Raw genomic sequence first — 16,648 nt, 5'->3', positions numbered from 1 at the left:
AATAATTAAGAAATATTAATTGCATGCACACTTTGCGCATATATTAGCGAGAGTTAAAACTATAAAGTAAATGTAAGTGCAAATTATTTTTATGGTAAAAATAGAAATAGAAGAGGTCACTGAGGATAACATTAAATTCACACTAGAGGACTGCACACTCGGCATGGCAAATGCACTGAGGCGTGTGATAATGACAGAAATCCCTACTCTAGCCATAGACATTGTGCAGTTTGACAAAAATTATACGGTTATTCCAGAAGAAATGACGACAGACAGACTTGGACTAATTCCCATAGAAAGCAGCACGGTAGAAAAGTATCTGTATCCAAAAGACTGCAGCTGCAAAAGTTTCTGCAAAAACTGTTCTATCTCTATTGTACTCGATGTGAAGAATGACGGACCAACGACTTTGACAGTAACATCGAAGAGTCTGTTCATGGAAGGGGGCGTGTCTCTAAATATTGGTGACCCAAAGCACCCTTCCATTATAACCCGACTGGGCCACAAGCAGTCAATAAAGTGCAAATGCATTGCTGTAAAGGGGGTTGGAAAGAAGCATGCTAAGTGGTCTCCCGTGGCCACAGTTGCCTTTGGATACGATGAAGACAACTCCTTAAGACACACTAAATTCTGGCACGAAAAAGATATTAATAGTGAGTGGCCCAAGCCGTGGTTTGCTGGCGAGTCAGCCTCTGCGCAGTCAGAAACATACAAGCACAGCACAGAGCCAAAAAAGTTCCATTTTAATGTTGAAGTAATAAAAGGATCCTTGAAGCCAATGGAGGTGTTATCGCAGGCAGTGAAGGTGCTTAAGGACAAATTAAAACATGTAAGGGATGCGTTAGAAGAGATATAATAAATACTAATTATGCACAAAGCCAAATGCCATTAAGTTTACCATAAAGAGCCAAGGAAGCTTGTCTTCATTACGTAAGAATTAATTCATGCATCTGTATAGCTTGAATACAATAAAATTCAGCAAGAATGCAGAATATGACAGAAGCAATAATTTAGATAGAAAGGCCCAAAAATAAGATATACCAGAACACAGCCAGAATTATATGCATGTGTATAGATGCATGAGTGCCATGTGCCTTTCTATTTTTCCATTTTCGCCTTAAGAGGATTTTTTAATTGCAGCTTGTGTATGCAATAAGTCTCTCATTGGGTATTACATAGATCCTTTTAGGGGATTCTAGATTTCTTTAGCTCTACCCAAGATATTACTAAAACAAAGAGACTTTCTATACAGATAAAATCATCCATCTTTGATATAGATAAGTAGTAGATATTCCTTACACTATGATCATAGGTGTGTTTCCACTGAAATATTAGACTTACTCCTGAATTTATCACATGGCTTATTTCTTGCGGTATATTTATAACTATTTAAGCAGCTGCCGATGGACATGCTACTAAAATGTACATAGTAAAATAAAGAATGCAAGTATGCCACAGAGTGATAATAAAGACCAGCCACTCAATTACTGAGATATACATTGCTAATTCAGAGGAAGAATTTAACGTCCTTAAGGCCTTATATGTATGATACTTCTGTGCAGCATGCAAGGATGAGGTTTATCTTATAGATCAAATAGAGAAATTAGAGGACTTCTTGGTCTTCAATAAAAAGATTGCTGAGTTTTTTGGATTGCTGGATTGCTGGATGCACACTCTCCAAGGCATTTATGGAAAACTTTTCCAGTTTCTCCTTAAACTCAGAAGATTCTCAAGTGCACGCATGCAAGCATAAGATAAATATGCAGAGGCACCCAGGCCGCATAGCATAATAAGCTGCCCTGAGTGCACACTCAGTTTCTAGGAAAAGAGATCTCTGCAACGTAGAATATACAAGAGTATTTTTAAGTTACCGTCATGGGGGTTCACATAGAAAGACATATTTATTTGTCTAATTTGGCAACGTAATCCTTTGCCATCTCCAATACCTTCTCTTCTCTCTCTTTTGTTCCGTACTCTTTCTCGAATTTGAGGTACATCTTAAAGAGACTCTTAATGGCCTCCTCTGCTAGGTCTGTTGAGTGCACTGATTTATGAAGAACATTTCTAGTGTACGCGATATCTGCGCTCTTCTCAATGCTTCCCATTTCAAGCGTGATATACTTAATAACCCACTCTTCCTTGCTCTTGTTCTGAATTCCAGCTATCTGCTTCTCAATTGCAGACCGCCCTTCAACCTTTGAGAGACGGTAGAGTGTCTCAATGTAGCAAACATCCACAGACTTTCTATCTGCTTGCTTCATCTCTGCATGGGCAAGTATTTCTGGTATGCTTCTGATCTGGTCAAGGCTCTTCTCCATATTAGCATAATTAATCAGCTCTTTGTATCCGAATGGAGACTCGCTTCTTTCCTTTATGTACCGCAGGCAGAGGTGCTTGTATAAATCTCTGTTCTTTCCGGATCTTACTGTGTCTATTGATTGCTTGAGGAAAACACTTCCATCTCTTCGCACGCCTTCCTCCAACGGCTCTAAGTACTCTGGCTTAATGGGGGCATTAACCTCTCCAAGGAGTGCTACGTATACAAGACAGATCTGCTTCTTGGAGTTAAGTGACTGCAGGTAGTTGATTGCCTTGTTGTATATCCTGAGAAGGCCTTCTGGCTGCATGTTCTGCATGCGCTTTTTCCATGGCTCAATTCCATCCTTGCTGTTGAATAGCTCCATCTTAAGATCTTCATCTTCTTCTGAGCTTTCCTCTTCAGTCTCTTCGTCTTCTTCTTCGTTGTACACTAGTGGCCCATCTTCTGCAGTGCAGTCCAGAACGTGCTGTGTTTCTTCTGCAGGAGCAGCTTCAATTGTATTCAGTACTTCGTACTTCTTGATGGAGCCCTCTACTTTCCCAGCCTCATAGTCAATGTCAAAGAGAACAATTCGCACTCTCTGGCCGACGTGCACAAGGGTTGCCCAGTCCTGGACAAATCTGCTGCTGATTTCACCTATCTGGATACGTGCTGACAGATGTGGTGCAATCGTGGCGAATGCTCCGTATTTGTATATGTGTGTTATAACACCTGTTGCAACATCTCCATTTTTGAACTTTTGAATATTTTTCATCTTTATGGCTTCTTCTTTTACGCGCAGTGCTTCAAGCTCTTCTGGTGTCCTTGGCTTCTTCTTCTCCTTGGTCTTCTTGATATTTTCTTTCTCGGAGTTTTCTTTGTTTTCTTTATTCTCCTTGCGCTTCTTTGGGTTTAAGAACTCTTCCTTAGTAATTGCAGATCCTCTAAGGTTCATGCCCTCCTCCTTTGGAAGCTTTCTTACCTTAATATACTTAATTGCGCCTATATCAGAGTCTTCATCTCCGCTCATGCGCCCAACAGAAATGCAGGCACCTCCAAATGTTTCGCACACCAAAAACACAGGCGTAACTCGCTTGACAATGCCTACAACACAGGAGCCCACCTTCAGTGGAAGTTCTGGCTTAGGGGCCTTTATAAGTGCGTTCTTTGCTGAAACCACAACAGAATACCCATTTACCATGTACACGCACACCTGGATCCTTTCCCCAATCTCAAAAGATGGCTTTGACCCTTTCCTGGCGATGTCAGAGTAGTGCTCTTCGTACATAACAGCAAGCAAACCTGTCTCCAGACGAATTGTTGAAAGACCGGATGGCCTAATGTCTTCTGCCTCTCCCATAAATACCTGCCCAACTAAATCTGGGGAGGGAAGGCTCTTATGTATCTCCTGGGCGTACTCTTCAATTGGCACTGCGTGTATCAGGGTTTTATCCTCTGAGACAAAGACAATAATTGACGTCTGCTCGTCATCCTCAGATAATTCTTCCTTGCTTTCAACTATCATGCTGCCTATGGACATTCCATCTGCAGTGTACGAGTAGTGCATGCTTGTGTATTTTGGCCGAATATCCCCAAGAACATATTTTGGTCTACCCGTAATATTAGTCCGCACTATAATACCAGGCGATATAGTAGCCCTCTCTCCAACGTATATCTCTCTGTCTAGCTCGTCAGTAAGCATATACGTAGAAGGCGTGACTGCAGTGACTTGGAACGTACCCAGTTCACCCTCTGAGTATTTCTTGCTTGTCTTTAATAAGGCTGTCTTTCCAGGCATACCCAGTGAGACTGTGTATCCTACTTCTTCTTCTCCTTCAATTATACCAGTGACAATTGAGCTGGCCTTGAGTGTCTTCTGTGTGAATATTGTGCACTCGTATCCTGAGTCAGTTGCCCCTTGGACAAGTAGCTCAACATAAATATCTTTCTTAAATTCTTTAACCATTTTCTTTGGGAGTGTTTGGTTGCTGCCTTCAATGTCATTCTCAAGTCCTCTTTTTAAGACAACCCCCAGACGGCCATTTGGTAGCTTGAACCTAATTGAGTCTTCTCTCTCCATGTAGAATGCCCCTAAGACATGTGTCCCATGGGGGTACACTACATCCTGAGTCTCTTTCTTCTCTTTTTTAACTGCTCTCTGTCCGAATAGTATTTTTGCCATGTAAATTTTTTAACATTCAGTTATTTAAATAGTTCCCAGAAAATTCTAAATTTTTTAATATGTCGTGTTCCCCAAAGGATAATGGCCACTGTGTCCCTTTGTATGACGAGTTTCAAAAAGGCGATGATATTTGGGTGTTTTTTCTTGCCAATAATCCAATTGCATGCAGTGTTCTCATTGTATGTGGATTTTTATCATCTCTATATATGATTTTCTGCATAATTGAGTCATGCGCAATGGGCCATAAATTCAAAGAAAGCACAAGTAAAGATAGTTTGAAGAGCAAGCTAATTAGGTGCCTAGCACAGCAGAAGAAGAAAAAGAAGGAGGAAGCTAAAAAACCTGTTAGACTCATTAATTATACAGGCCTAAAGAGTATAGCCAAACCAGAAGAAGTGCAGCCATTATTACAGGAAGAAGTACAGCCACTGTTACAAGAAGAAGTACAGCCATCATTACAAGAAGAAACACAGTCACCATTACAGGAAGAAGATATTCAAAGAAATAGGGCGGCAACAACACCCCCTCTCTCTCCTATAGAGGAAAATGCATACCTTGAAGAAGTAGACTCAAAAAATATAGAAAGACGCAGATCTATGACAGTCCCTGTAGTAAGGATATCTGCACCCCCTCAAAGTGACCTGTTTAATAGTGATAGAATAATTGAGGATACTTCATCAGAACAAAGTAATGCATCAGAGCATGATGATACACCAAATGAAATAAGCCCGGTGATAGATAGATCGAATGAAGTAAATCTAAGAGTGCAAAGAGAGGATTCAACATCTGTTGCATTGGAATTCAACTCAAATCAAGAAATTGAAATGATAGAACTGCCAAGAAAACCAGTAATCCCAAATTATGACTTCAATGAGGTTGAAATACAAGCTATTGCAGATGAGCACCAGAAGCTGCAGGAAGTGGATATCTTGATATACAGAATAATATATAAGATAAGTCCTTTCTGGAATCTAGTCATACACAGGGTAGGCATGAATTGCATACTTATTGTATTCTTCATATGGTCATACTATATTCTACCAGTATGGCTAATTAGCAAGGAAATATATGTTGAAAGAAATGACGGGGCATATATCCCAGAGACAGCATTAGATCTTTTTTTCCAGGAAAGAATGAAGGCAAGACTAGATCTAGATGAAGCACGTATTAAAGAAATCTCAACCAGAGAGCTAGTCAAGAAGATGAAGAGTTTTAGAGAAAAGTCCGAAACATACGAGATATTTAGGCATATAATTAGAAATAAGATAAAAGAACCAGTGCCTTTGGTAAAGTCAGTTGAATGGCTGAAACAGAACTTCCCAGATATCACAAGATACGATAATGTATACGAAAGAATTATGGCAAGAATTCAGAACTTTAAAAAAATCTTCCCAGGCCACAAAATACCAGATGGATTTGAGGCCTTTACTAAATAACCTGATATAACCTGAATCTCAGCAGTAGATCCCAAACAAATACATATTGTATTATATGGATACTAAAATGCACCTATTATTTGCATAAATTAGAAATTGCAGCTGGGAATATAATCAGAACCAAAAACACAAATCTCAGAACCATAGAGGCAGGCTTACAGTAAAAATCACAGACAGAGATATTTGATGAAAATAAAAGTCATTTACTACATACAACTCCTACTTACTACTGTATAGCGCCCTTAAGACACTTATTTATCCTTTCAGAAGCTCTTTATTGTTAGCCTAGTAGTGCACACTTTTAAAGTGAATATTCCATGCATTAAAAGGGACAAGAATTACATCTACTTATTTCCCATTATTTTCCCATGGGACAGATATTCCAAACCTGAAATAAACTCGAAAATATGCATTTATAACTGAAATAACACAAAGATGTCACAATAATCACATTAAATCTGTTAGAACCTGAAATAACCATAAATCGCACAATATATTCTTGGTCTCATGAAATATAATAAAGTGCATATTTATTGGAACAAACTCACAAACCATAAAATACCTCCCTCCCAGAGCATGTACTCCCATACCCAGATATTCCTGAAATATTCTATTTAAGCTTCCTTTCCTTCAACTCCTGCACCTTTCTGTGCGCATATTCCTGGAATTCATTCGTATCTGCATGCTCCACCAATAAGGATGCTATATACTCAGGATCTATCCCATCTACCGCACTATCCTGGCACCTTCCTAATACTTCCTCTATTATTCCGTCTACCCTGTTAATTATCCCAGGCGTACAAGGTACTGCCCTGCCAGCTGTTTCAATAATCTGCTTAATAGCAGTACTAGCAAGTGCACCATCACCTCTATGCACACCCACAACGCACTTATTCTCCAGGTGATCAAAAGTACTGTCTGTCTTATAGGTTTCATCCTGGTACGCATTAGAATAAGCAGATGCACAGTTTAATTCCAGTGCACACCAGACATGCATATCCCGGTTATAATAGTACACACCCCCATCCTCATACAGAACCACAAGAAAGTACGTTTCATCCAGAAGAACATTCACCACAGCAGAGTGCATCAAGATAGAGCCATCCAAGGCACTCCCTGTAGACAAATCTATCACCTTAAAGGACCCAAAGGAGACAACAAGAACTAAGCCATTTTTAACCCCCAAAGACACAACTTCAGAGAAGCACATGGCAGGCACCAGAAGCACTCCCTTCTGCAGGTCATAAACCCAGACAATAGACATCTGCTTATTTATCCCTTCCCGGGCTACCACAAGAATAGACATATCTGCGGCTATTCCGGATATCTTGTGGCCCTCAAGTGTAAACCACTCTCTACTGTCTTTCCTTATAATTACTGTTGTCCTGTCTGATTTTGCAGTTATTTCGTACCTGCCTGTTTTTGTTTCAGTTTCGATTCTTGCCACGGGAGTATCTTGGGTGACTGCTTCCTCCTTCTTTGTCTCCATAAAGAGAACCACTTTGTGGCCATGCACTGCCCCAAATTCATCTGGCCCATCTAATGGTTTAATAAGACGAGGTACTATTTTTCTTTTTTCTTGCTCTACTACTACTTTATTCTCCTTCGCAGGGAAGCCATCAGGAGACGGGAACTTACTTGGCTCCTGCAAGAATTCCTTGGTGTAAGGCAGGGACTTAGTCCTTTCCACAGTGGGTGCCACCTGGCTCCCTAGGTCACTCCCGAATGACAGCACAAAAACAGAGCCATCATAAGAGCACCCATATAAAGACCTTCCATCAGACGACCACCTTAGGTCTAAGATAGGCTGCTCAGATACTTCAGTCAGCAAGATGAGTGGCTTAGCAGCAGATGACACCCAAATAGCAATACTTCTGTCCTGTGAGCCAGTCGCAATTACGTAAGAAACAGTCTCATCCACCTGCCAGAGCCAAGGATTGAAGGCAACTGTTTCCACAGGGGCCGTGTGCCCAATTAAAGTATATGCGCGTGCTAGTGCAGCAGACAGTAAAGAGACAGCATCTTGTTTTTCAAAGAATGATAGCCCGCAGGCAACGTACTTTCCATCTGGACTCCAGCTCATTCTCCCAAAGAATGACTCAGTCTGCGTCCCTTTAAAGGGCTTCTTGGAAGAAGACACTTTCTTCCATGATTTATCGTATATAAACACCTCTCCTTCATCACCGTATGTGGAAATGTATTCTGCGCCAGGACTAAATTCAACGCCCTTGCAGCCCTTCTCGTGCTTCTCCAGGCGGGTTACAATATTATACGTAGTTCTATCATAAATTATCACTGACCCATCATATCCACCTGTCACTAAGTGCTTATTAGACCACGCCAAACTAGACACGTCAGACTTATGGTTATTCAGTCTCTTCTTTATGTACAAAGCAGTACTGCCTTCTTTTTCCATTAGACCCCATATAATTACACTCCCATCATCTGATGCACTTGCCAGTAGATTTCCATCTGGTGAGAATCTAACACACAGAACTGCACCTCCGTGTTTAACAAAAGATCCTTCTTCATGGCTTTCTTCTTGCGTTATTTTCCAAATCTTCACAGAACCATCTTGTCCCCCTGTAGCCAAAGACCCATCACTATTTGGTCTTATGTCTATGCTAAAAATAGGGCACTTCTTCTTATTCAGCACATGCGAAATACTAGTCAAGAAAACTTTCATTAAAAAATAATCATGGTTGAATGTAATGTATGCAAATTGCCAACGAAGGAAATAGACAATGGATATGTGTGCAATAATGGCCACATAACCAGACACCTTAAGGAAGTGGATGAAGAAGTGGATTGGTCGCAAAAAATAAAGGCAGTTAAAAGGAAGGAAAGGTTCAAACTAGACGAAGTCATACAACTATTCACAGCACGCGAACTATGCGCATACCTAGGGGTAAAGTACTTGCACGACCTACTGAAGGAATATGAAATTCCATCTTCTGTTTTCTCCAGGTACAAAGAACTCTACTACGCATTTACAACAGTAATTTCCAGTAAGCCAGAATTCATGCTAAACACAGAGTACAGAAGAATAACAGAAATATTCATCTTCCTAGTGAAAAGAGAGACAGAAGAGAAGAAAGGCAAATTATATACAATACTGGATTTCATCAGAAAATTAGATTCATCAGACTGTCTCTTCAAATATTACACAAGAGCCAGAACGGCAGTGCGCATTAAGTACTTGCGAGTGGTCCCAAAATACAGCATCAGCAAGATAACAGGAGAAGGTGTCATAAGACTACTGCAAGATGCATTCCCAGATAAAAAAGAATATCAAATAGGAGTAATGGGCTTATTAACGGAAAGTGCCTTAAAGAAGATATGTCTGCAGTTAGGGATAACCCCAACACAGGAACTTACAACAGGATACCAGCACTTCCTTGGGACCCTGGAATTAATTCAGTTTGTGCAGAACCGTAAGAAATTCTACTTCAGTGAGTCCATAATTGCATCGTACATATATATGTACTATGAAGCCAGGTGTGAACTGTCTTGTGTAAAGGGGTATGTGCATGTATTGGAAGTGCCCCAGGACCTGGGTGGGAAGAAGATCATGCAAGACTTCTTTTCCCGAGAGAATAATATTTCTACGTTTAAGCAGTTAAATGTGTATATGAATATATTGGAGCACTATAATGGAAGTAGAGAGCCTGTCTTCAATCCTGTTGAATTTCCAGCACCAGAATATGGCAGAGGTGCAATAAGCAATGAAGTACAGCACAAAGCAACACTAAGGATATTTGATCAAATATCCAGTGTAATTGGTCATTCTAGTTCGTATATGATAGAATTGCAGGTGAAATTATTATGTGCATACGGGAGGATCTTAAGAAGATTCACTGCAGTGGAAACAAAAGCCAAGAAGACTAAGAAGAAGTACAGGTCAGTCAGGGGGTAATTTAGTTTGTAGTTTTTTATGGTTAGAGAGAAGTATTTTGGTTTTTGTGATTATACGTGAGTATTTTTGTTTTCAGGTTAGAAAGGGTATTTGTAGTTAGTGAGCGTCTTTGTAGTATTTTGTGATTAGTGAGAAGTATTTTTGGTTTTGTGATTAGAAAGAAGTGTTTTGGTTATGAAATATGCATGACTTAACCCACTCTCTACTAAAATTATCAAGAATTAGCCCAGTCTCTACTAAAATTACCAAGAATTAACCTACTATACTGTAACCCGAAATCATTATATATTCATTAATAAATAATAATAAAAATATTTATGTACACGCACGCACCCATAGAATACGAAATAAACCAAATAGAACTAGCAGAAGTAGCAAATGAAATAATAACCAGAATAAAATACGAAATAAAAAGGAATACACTACTACCAGATACAATTGCACATAATATACAGGTGGACCTAGATAGGTTCATACAGTGTATAATAGTACCCAAGTACATATCACACAGTATAAGTGATGTACAGTTAAATGAAGACGTAATGCATAAGCTAAAGAATATTATTCAGTTCAACATGGAAAGGGGTAATATATACCATATAATACAGCAGGAGATAAATAATCCAGAAATAAATAATCAGAAGAAAGTGGAAGATGCATTATATGCGTGCATATACACGGCTATACAGAATGTAGAAGGAGTAAGACTAATTGGTAGGTCAGTGTATACGTATATGGGTATGCTTAGGTGGGCCACTGTGATACTTATGGTGTGCATGCTAGTGACAAAGGTAGTGCAAATACGAAGCAGCCTGGAGTACATAAGATAATATATGATATATGGGATACTGTTATAATTAGTCATACACTGTTGTATTTATAGTAGTACGTTATAATTGTGACTAACTATAATATTATACTTGGGATACTGCTGTAATTCGGGTTATATTCTGTTCTATTTAGGTTATACTTTGGGATATACTATTGTAATTAGTCGTATACTGTTGTATTTGTGACTAACTATAAGATTATATACGGGATATATACGGGCTATATAGTGTAACTATGTGGTATGAAGTATTTTGGGAATATCTCATTATAAATAAATGGCTTAAAGGGTATCTGGTTATTAATTAGCAAAAAAACGCTTCCAGTCGGATTCGAACCAACGACCTTTCGGTTAACAGCCGAACGCGATAACCAGCTACGCCATGGAAGCCCTACTTTCTGGCTGCCAAGCATATTCTTGTTAGTTCGGGTATTAGTGTATAGTTTAGGAATACGTAAGGTTATTTCTGAAAATTAGCTAAAATATATTCAGTATATGACTGTATATAATCTAGTGAAGCAAGAACAATTTAATAAATATAATTGTGATAAAAATAACCGTATATACCTGTATATAATTAGATAGAACTTTCTTACGCCAGGAAGGCTCTTTGTCTTTTTTGTCTTCTTGTCTTTTTCCTTCTCGTTTGTCTTTCTGTCTTTGTAAAGAATTTTCTGAAATTTCCCAGCATGCATAAAGGTGTTAATTACTAGTAGAACAGAACATTCAATAAATATAGACTAGTTAACCGTATAAATCTATATTTAACCGTATTTAACTTTATATCCGTATTTAACAGTATAAATACCAATAAATACCACTAAATACCAATAAATAACGGTATTTTTTTAATGAAAGGTATATTTATTGAATAAGATCCTGTCAGAGAGGATACCTATAAGACTCTACTGTACAAGGAAAGCAAATCAAGTCAACATAATTAACCGTATAATAGTATAATAGTATAATAAAAACCAAACATTTTTCAAATTCCATTTATTCTAGTGCACGCACGTATGCATAAATATGCCAAAAATAAACAGAATTCCTGCAGATATGCAATAGCCATATATGTAGATATGCATCTCTACTAATGGCTACAACTGAAAAGGATCATATAGTGATCCAATTTGACCTGACTTATCTGCTAGTCTATCACATGATGCTTGGCTTACATCTGCCCGCAACTTGTTGCCTGATGGCAAGGCATTTGCTGTGGGCAAGACATTTGCTGTGGGCAAGACATTTGCTGTCCACATGGCATTTTCTGTGGGCAACTTGTTGTCTGGTTGCAGTTCACTTGTTGTGCACATGGCATTTTCTGTGGGCAGCTTGCTGTCTGATTGCAAGCCATCTGTTGTCCGCAAGCTCCTCCTACTGCTGGCATTTGGCACCCGCATACTACTGCGCCTATGAATATAATAACTGATACTAATACACTTGTTGCTCTCATTGTTATTCTTTAATATTCACTTCGTATATATACATTTTCATTCTATTTTTATCAATTTTCTGTGACTGGATAGTCATTTTTATTTGTCCATCCATTTCCTCATCAGTCTATTGTATGGTGCATTTCCATCTTTTATTTTTTTTTGGTTTTTATTGGTGCATTTTGGTCCTGTACCGTAAGACAATGATTTTAGGTAAAATTGGAGAGGGTTATTGGTTTATTAAGGAAATAGGGGAGATTAGGGGTAGATAGCGGTAGATTAGGGTATATTTGGGTGAATTATGGTTAAACTGTGGTATATACTGCTAAATAGGGTTACTTCACCAGGTGCCTTAAATATAACCACTTTTAACAACCTTTAATAATAAAATAACGGCTTTTTATCATATAACAATAAATACCCATAAATAACCAATTTATTCATATCCCCATATACTATATACCTATACATTACACACCACAACGAGTATAAGTACTGCCAGCAGAAATATTCCACCTGCTAGCTTTAGCTTAGGATAATAATCCTCTAAGAACATTACATTTACATAACCTGTTAGTATATACGGGTTTAATTGCAGTATAATTATCTTTAAGTGCTCACTTATTGTCTGCACTTCTTCTTCTGTGTTCTTGGTATCTGAGTTCTTAATTGTATCCACAATAGCAGGCAGTGATACATCCTTCTTCCCACTTGTATTCTTTATATTCCTTACGGCACGCTTAAATTCCTTGCACATCCTGTCTTGTATATTAGTGATTTCTTCTTTGTTAATATATATGGTAGAGAGTAATAGGTCTTTGTTATTTTCAATTGTATCCCAGGCTGTATTAATTAGCTTCTGTTTATTAGTTGTGCCTGCTTGTATTTTGTCTTTTATATCTGACACTAAAACCCTTGCGAATTCATTTAATTTATCTGGGTTTATTGTTAGGTCTAAGACAGTTGAAGGTGCTTCCTTTGTACACTCTGATGAATAGTCACTTTCTGATGCCGAATCATTATCACTCTTATGCTCACCCATAAGGAGAAAAATAACTTATAGTTTAAGTAGTTTTATATAAGGGGCAGACATAAAACTGTAATAAACTGATCAATCAATTAGTCATAATGATAAATAGGAGAAGGCCCCTAATTATATGGATATACAGGCAAGGAATATGACTATTTCGTGGTTATATTTAGGGTGTATTTATACAGGCAGTAATGCAATTATTCTGTGAGTGTAATTAGACAGACTATAATTAGGGTGCTTAGATAGGTTATTTTAGGGTGTATTTAGATATGCAGTAATACGGTTATTTTCCTTGTTATATTTGGGTTATATTTAGTGTGCAGTGATTTGTTTGTTTTATATACATGCCTAGGTGTCTTCTACTATGGCGTATATAAATAAGCCATAAATAAGCTAAATATACAACAATCCTATTTATATCTCTACAAGAATACTTTCTTCCTCCCTCACTCTTTTTTCCTCTCACTCTTTTTTCCTCTCACTCTTTTTCTCTTTCTCTTTTTCTCTCCTAGAGTAGTAGTGCTTCTTCTTGACAAAAAATTTATGCGACAATGCGCCATGTGGGAGGATGCCAAGGAGAGAAATTCTTGCAAGGAACTACTTTCATCACACTCAGTTAATTTGACGAGTGGCATAAAATATGGTACTGACTTCCTGGCATATTTAGGTGAGCCTGGGTGTGTCCATTCTTCCTTCACTCTTAATGCAAATGCAAGAATGAACTTTCAAACACTCGCTGCCTTAGTGCGTGTTTCGTCCTCCACAAAAAAGGACTTTGTGGCCTGCACCCCAGGCCAGAACATACTTTTCACACGTTTCACACGGTTCTTCCTATAGACTGCAAATATTCCAAAAAGACCTGTAGGAGGCCCAATGGGCCTGTGCGTGTATAAAGGGATAAATAAAAAGATAAAACAAATATAAGACAGTATCAGGTGGGATAGAACAAGTATAAATAATCTGGGGAAGTAAAGGGCATGAAACAGCAGATCTACATAGCAGGAGTGATTCTTGCAATCTTACAATGCTATTATGCACAAGACGTAGAACACGATGAAGGACTGTACGTCACAGCAGCTAACCCAGTTACACCACCCTTGAAGATTACCGAGTCTAAAAAAAAAAAGAATGTGCGTTTAGATAACCATGGATACATTGGGGCTTTACTGCAGAAGGCAGGCGTATTCTTAAGGAACACGCTTCTGTCTAGTTTTAGCCCAATCACTAGCAAGGCATATTCAAAAGACTATCCAGAGTACACTCCTTTGGTTGATAAAAAATCTTCCTCAACTAACAAACAAATAAAGAACTCTGAAAATCCTCTTAAATCCACTGATAAATTACTAGTTCCTTCTAAACCTAAGCAAACAATTAAACCTATTGGAAAGGTGACAGAGACGCACCCTCCCTTTATTCCTTACACTGGGGACGTGGCTGAAGTTGTCTACAGCCCGAATGCCCCCAGGAAAATGTCCAGCCTGGAGGATGGATTTTATAAGAATTTCAAGGCGCACATTGAAGAAATCCCTGACAAAGAGAGATTTGTCAAGAAAGGCATACAGAATGCAAAGAAGAATCTTATGCAGCAAGCAAGACTAGCCAGGGCATATACATCTGCGGCTGCTGAGGAAACCATGGGTGTACTGGATAATACAATGCGTTCTTCTTCTTTGCTCTCTGATCTTATAAAGAAGGGGCTGGTTACACCTGCCTCTGCTGCTCAAGAACTTGCAGATTCTGTGAAGGATGTGGCTACAGATTATCTGGATGCTAGTTCCAGAAATATGAAAGGTGCAGCCAACTACCTTCTTCATACATCTGTGGGTTCTGTTGACGGGATAATTGATAACCTGAAGTATTCGCCATCTGCCATGAGTAGTTTGATTAGCTCTTATAAAAGTCTTCTTACAAATCCTAGGTTTAATCTGTCTGTGCACATTCCCTCTTTAGCTGTCTCTTTGGAGATGGATATGTATAGACTGACTAAATTTGTGCACCCACCGCCTTTTGTTTCAATGGGATACATTTTAGCGGAAATGAATAAGAATGTTAATTCCTTAAAGGGAGAGTGGGATATAATCGAAAGATCATTATTTGGCCACGAAAATGATTACTTCAGGAAGAAGTTCCTGGAGATGACAAAGGACCTTGCCACAGTATTAGACTCTTTGTCTGTACGCTTGGGGAAAGACATAAAATTAAGTATGCCTGGGGTAGATGCGCTTAGGTTCAGATTTAAAACCATTTTGGACGAAATTAAAAAGAAGAACCACTTGACCATGTCGGGTGAACTGGACCTGAAGGAACTTCTGGATTATAGTATGGGGATATCCTCGCAGCTGCATGATATTGATAGGGCTATACTTAGTCTAGGAGAGCCCAGTCAGCATACATCTGGGCACTACCTGGCAGAACGAGGAAATCCTTTGAAGGATCTTACTGGCTTTGATAATATAAGAAGAAGGATCCTTAGTGAGCAAGATGGTTCGTATAAATTAAGAAAATTATAAGACCATATGCTAGTTATTAGATAATCATACTCAGACAGTATAATAAAAACACCTAATTAGAATATACTCTAGTGCGCCTTTACTTGATTTTTGCAGGATAAACTGTTATGTGTTCAGCCTAAAGACTGGCACATTTCATAATCTTGGTTTATTTTTATTACCACGGGACAAGATACATGTAATTGAAACCTTCCATTATTAGGAATTAAAGGGCCATAATCTGATTGGTCTAAATAGGATTTAGAAGCAGAAAATATTTCATTTAAATTAGGGTTATTCGGGTTATTTCAATGGCCTGGTGTGCATCACTAAAAATCCCAGCTGTTTTTTCTTCTTGAAATATTATATCTTGCCAGACTAACTAAAAAAATTATTTCTTGTCCTCTATTTATAAATTTATATTCAAGTTAAAAATATTTATTGAATATTCTGTCCTACTAGTAATTAAAATCTCTAAGAATACTGGGAAATTTCAGAAAAATCTTTACAAAGACAAAAAAGACAAACGAGAAGAAAAAAGATGAGGAGACAAAAAAGTCTTCCAACGTGTGAAAATTCTATCTAATTGCAGAAGTAAATTTGTACAAAGCCAACATAAGATACTTCACTATATTAGAGTTATATTTTGTGGAGATCTGTTTATATCTGTATTTTTTTAATGAAAGATATATTTGAATAAGATCTTGTTAGAGAGGATGCCTATAAAACTCTACTGATCAAAGAGAAAAAATAACAACATCCATGTTTTCCCTTACTGGACTATAATCCTTCTGCCTCTTCAACTGCTGGGTATATCTGTATTTTGGTTACTAGTTTATAGTAAGACCATCAGAATCACTTATTTCTGATACTTTTGCAGTTTTAAGGAAGTTTTAATGGAATTATCATTTTATCACAGATAGTTTATACATCAGCAGCTAGCTCTTCTAGCATGATGCAAAGTAGTATTCTAAATCAGGTAAAAAGAAAATCTTTTTCTGTTTTATATTTAATGAAACACCGGATAATTA

At 38.1% G+C, this 16,648-nt stretch overlaps 10 protein-coding genes and 1 non-coding gene across 11 annotated transcripts; 6 read left to right on the top strand and 5 right to left on the bottom strand.

The window, feature by feature from the left end:
• Positions 1-91: 91 nt before the first annotated feature.
• NESG_01188 (RNA polymerase Rpb3/Rpb11 dimerization domain-containing protein) lies at positions 92-856 on the top strand (the record flags this gene model as incomplete). The annotated part of the gene is made up of 1 exon (XM_053048824.1): positions 92-856. One exon carries the CDS (start codon positions 92-94, stop codon positions 854-856), a length of 765 nt encoding a protein of 254 aa, XP_052904629.1.
• Positions 857-1,901: 1,045 nt separating this feature from the next.
• On the bottom strand, positions 1,902-4,481 carry NESG_01187 (uncharacterized protein; the record flags this gene model as incomplete). Its single annotated transcript, XM_053048823.1, has 1 exon — positions 1,902-4,481. One exon carries the CDS (start codon positions 4,479-4,481, stop codon positions 1,902-1,904), a length of 2,580 nt encoding a protein of 859 aa, XP_052904628.1.
• A 59-nt stretch (positions 4,482-4,540) lies between these two features.
• On the top strand, positions 4,541-5,917 carry NESG_01186 (uncharacterized protein; the record flags this gene model as incomplete). The annotated part of the gene is made up of 1 exon (XM_053048822.1): positions 4,541-5,917. The coding sequence occupies one exon, from the start codon at positions 4,541-4,543 to the stop codon at positions 5,915-5,917; it is 1,377 nt and encodes a 458-aa protein (XP_052904627.1).
• Positions 5,918-6,527: 610 nt separating this feature from the next.
• Positions 6,528-8,603, bottom strand: NESG_01185 (uncharacterized protein; the record flags this gene model as incomplete). Its single annotated transcript, XM_053048821.1, has 1 exon — positions 6,528-8,603. The coding sequence occupies one exon, from the start codon at positions 8,601-8,603 to the stop codon at positions 6,528-6,530; it is 2,076 nt and encodes a 691-aa protein (XP_052904626.1).
• A 12-nt stretch (positions 8,604-8,615) lies between these two features.
• NESG_01184 (uncharacterized protein) lies at positions 8,616-9,833 on the top strand (the record flags this gene model as incomplete). The annotated part of the gene is made up of 1 exon (XM_053048820.1): positions 8,616-9,833. The coding sequence occupies one exon, from the start codon at positions 8,616-8,618 to the stop codon at positions 9,831-9,833; it is 1,218 nt and encodes a 405-aa protein (XP_052904625.1).
• Positions 9,834-10,150: 317 nt separating this feature from the next.
• Positions 10,151-10,663, top strand: NESG_01183 (uncharacterized protein; the record flags this gene model as incomplete). Its single annotated transcript, XM_053048819.1, has 1 exon — positions 10,151-10,663. The coding sequence occupies one exon, from the start codon at positions 10,151-10,153 to the stop codon at positions 10,661-10,663; it is 513 nt and encodes a 170-aa protein (XP_052904624.1).
• Positions 10,664-10,978: 315 nt separating this feature from the next.
• Positions 10,979-11,052, bottom strand: NESG_01182. Its single transcript has one exon. It is a non-coding gene; the product is annotated as a tRNA-Asn (tRNA).
• Positions 11,053-11,759: 707 nt separating this feature from the next.
• On the bottom strand, positions 11,760-12,062 carry NESG_01181 (uncharacterized protein; the record flags this gene model as incomplete). The annotated part of the gene is made up of 1 exon (XM_053048818.1): positions 11,760-12,062. The coding sequence occupies one exon, from the start codon at positions 12,060-12,062 to the stop codon at positions 11,760-11,762; it is 303 nt and encodes a 100-aa protein (XP_052904623.1).
• A 496-nt stretch (positions 12,063-12,558) lies between these two features.
• NESG_01180 (uncharacterized protein) lies at positions 12,559-13,137 on the bottom strand (the record flags this gene model as incomplete). Its single annotated transcript, XM_053048817.1, has 1 exon — positions 12,559-13,137. The coding sequence occupies one exon, from the start codon at positions 13,135-13,137 to the stop codon at positions 12,559-12,561; it is 579 nt and encodes a 192-aa protein (XP_052904622.1).
• Positions 13,138-13,686: 549 nt separating this feature from the next.
• NESG_01179 (uncharacterized protein) lies at positions 13,687-13,965 on the top strand (the record flags this gene model as incomplete). The annotated part of the gene is made up of 1 exon (XM_053048816.1): positions 13,687-13,965. One exon carries the CDS (start codon positions 13,687-13,689, stop codon positions 13,963-13,965), a length of 279 nt encoding a protein of 92 aa, XP_052904621.1.
• Positions 13,966-14,105: 140 nt separating this feature from the next.
• Positions 14,106-15,638, top strand: NESG_01178 (uncharacterized protein; the record flags this gene model as incomplete). The annotated part of the gene is made up of 1 exon (XM_053048815.1): positions 14,106-15,638. One exon carries the CDS (start codon positions 14,106-14,108, stop codon positions 15,636-15,638), a length of 1,533 nt encoding a protein of 510 aa, XP_052904620.1.
• Positions 15,639-16,648: the final 1,010 nt, after the last annotated feature.

The sequence above is a fragment of the Nematocida ausubeli genome (genome assembly GCF_000738915.1).
Source record: "Nematocida ausubeli strain ERTm6 chromosome Unknown supercont2.3, whole genome shotgun sequence".
In the NCBI taxonomy this organism is placed as follows: Eukaryota; Fungi; Microsporidia; genus Nematocida; species Nematocida ausubeli.
The sequence above is the reverse complement of the archived record's forward strand: the minus strand, read 5'-3'. Positions and strand labels throughout refer to the sequence as shown.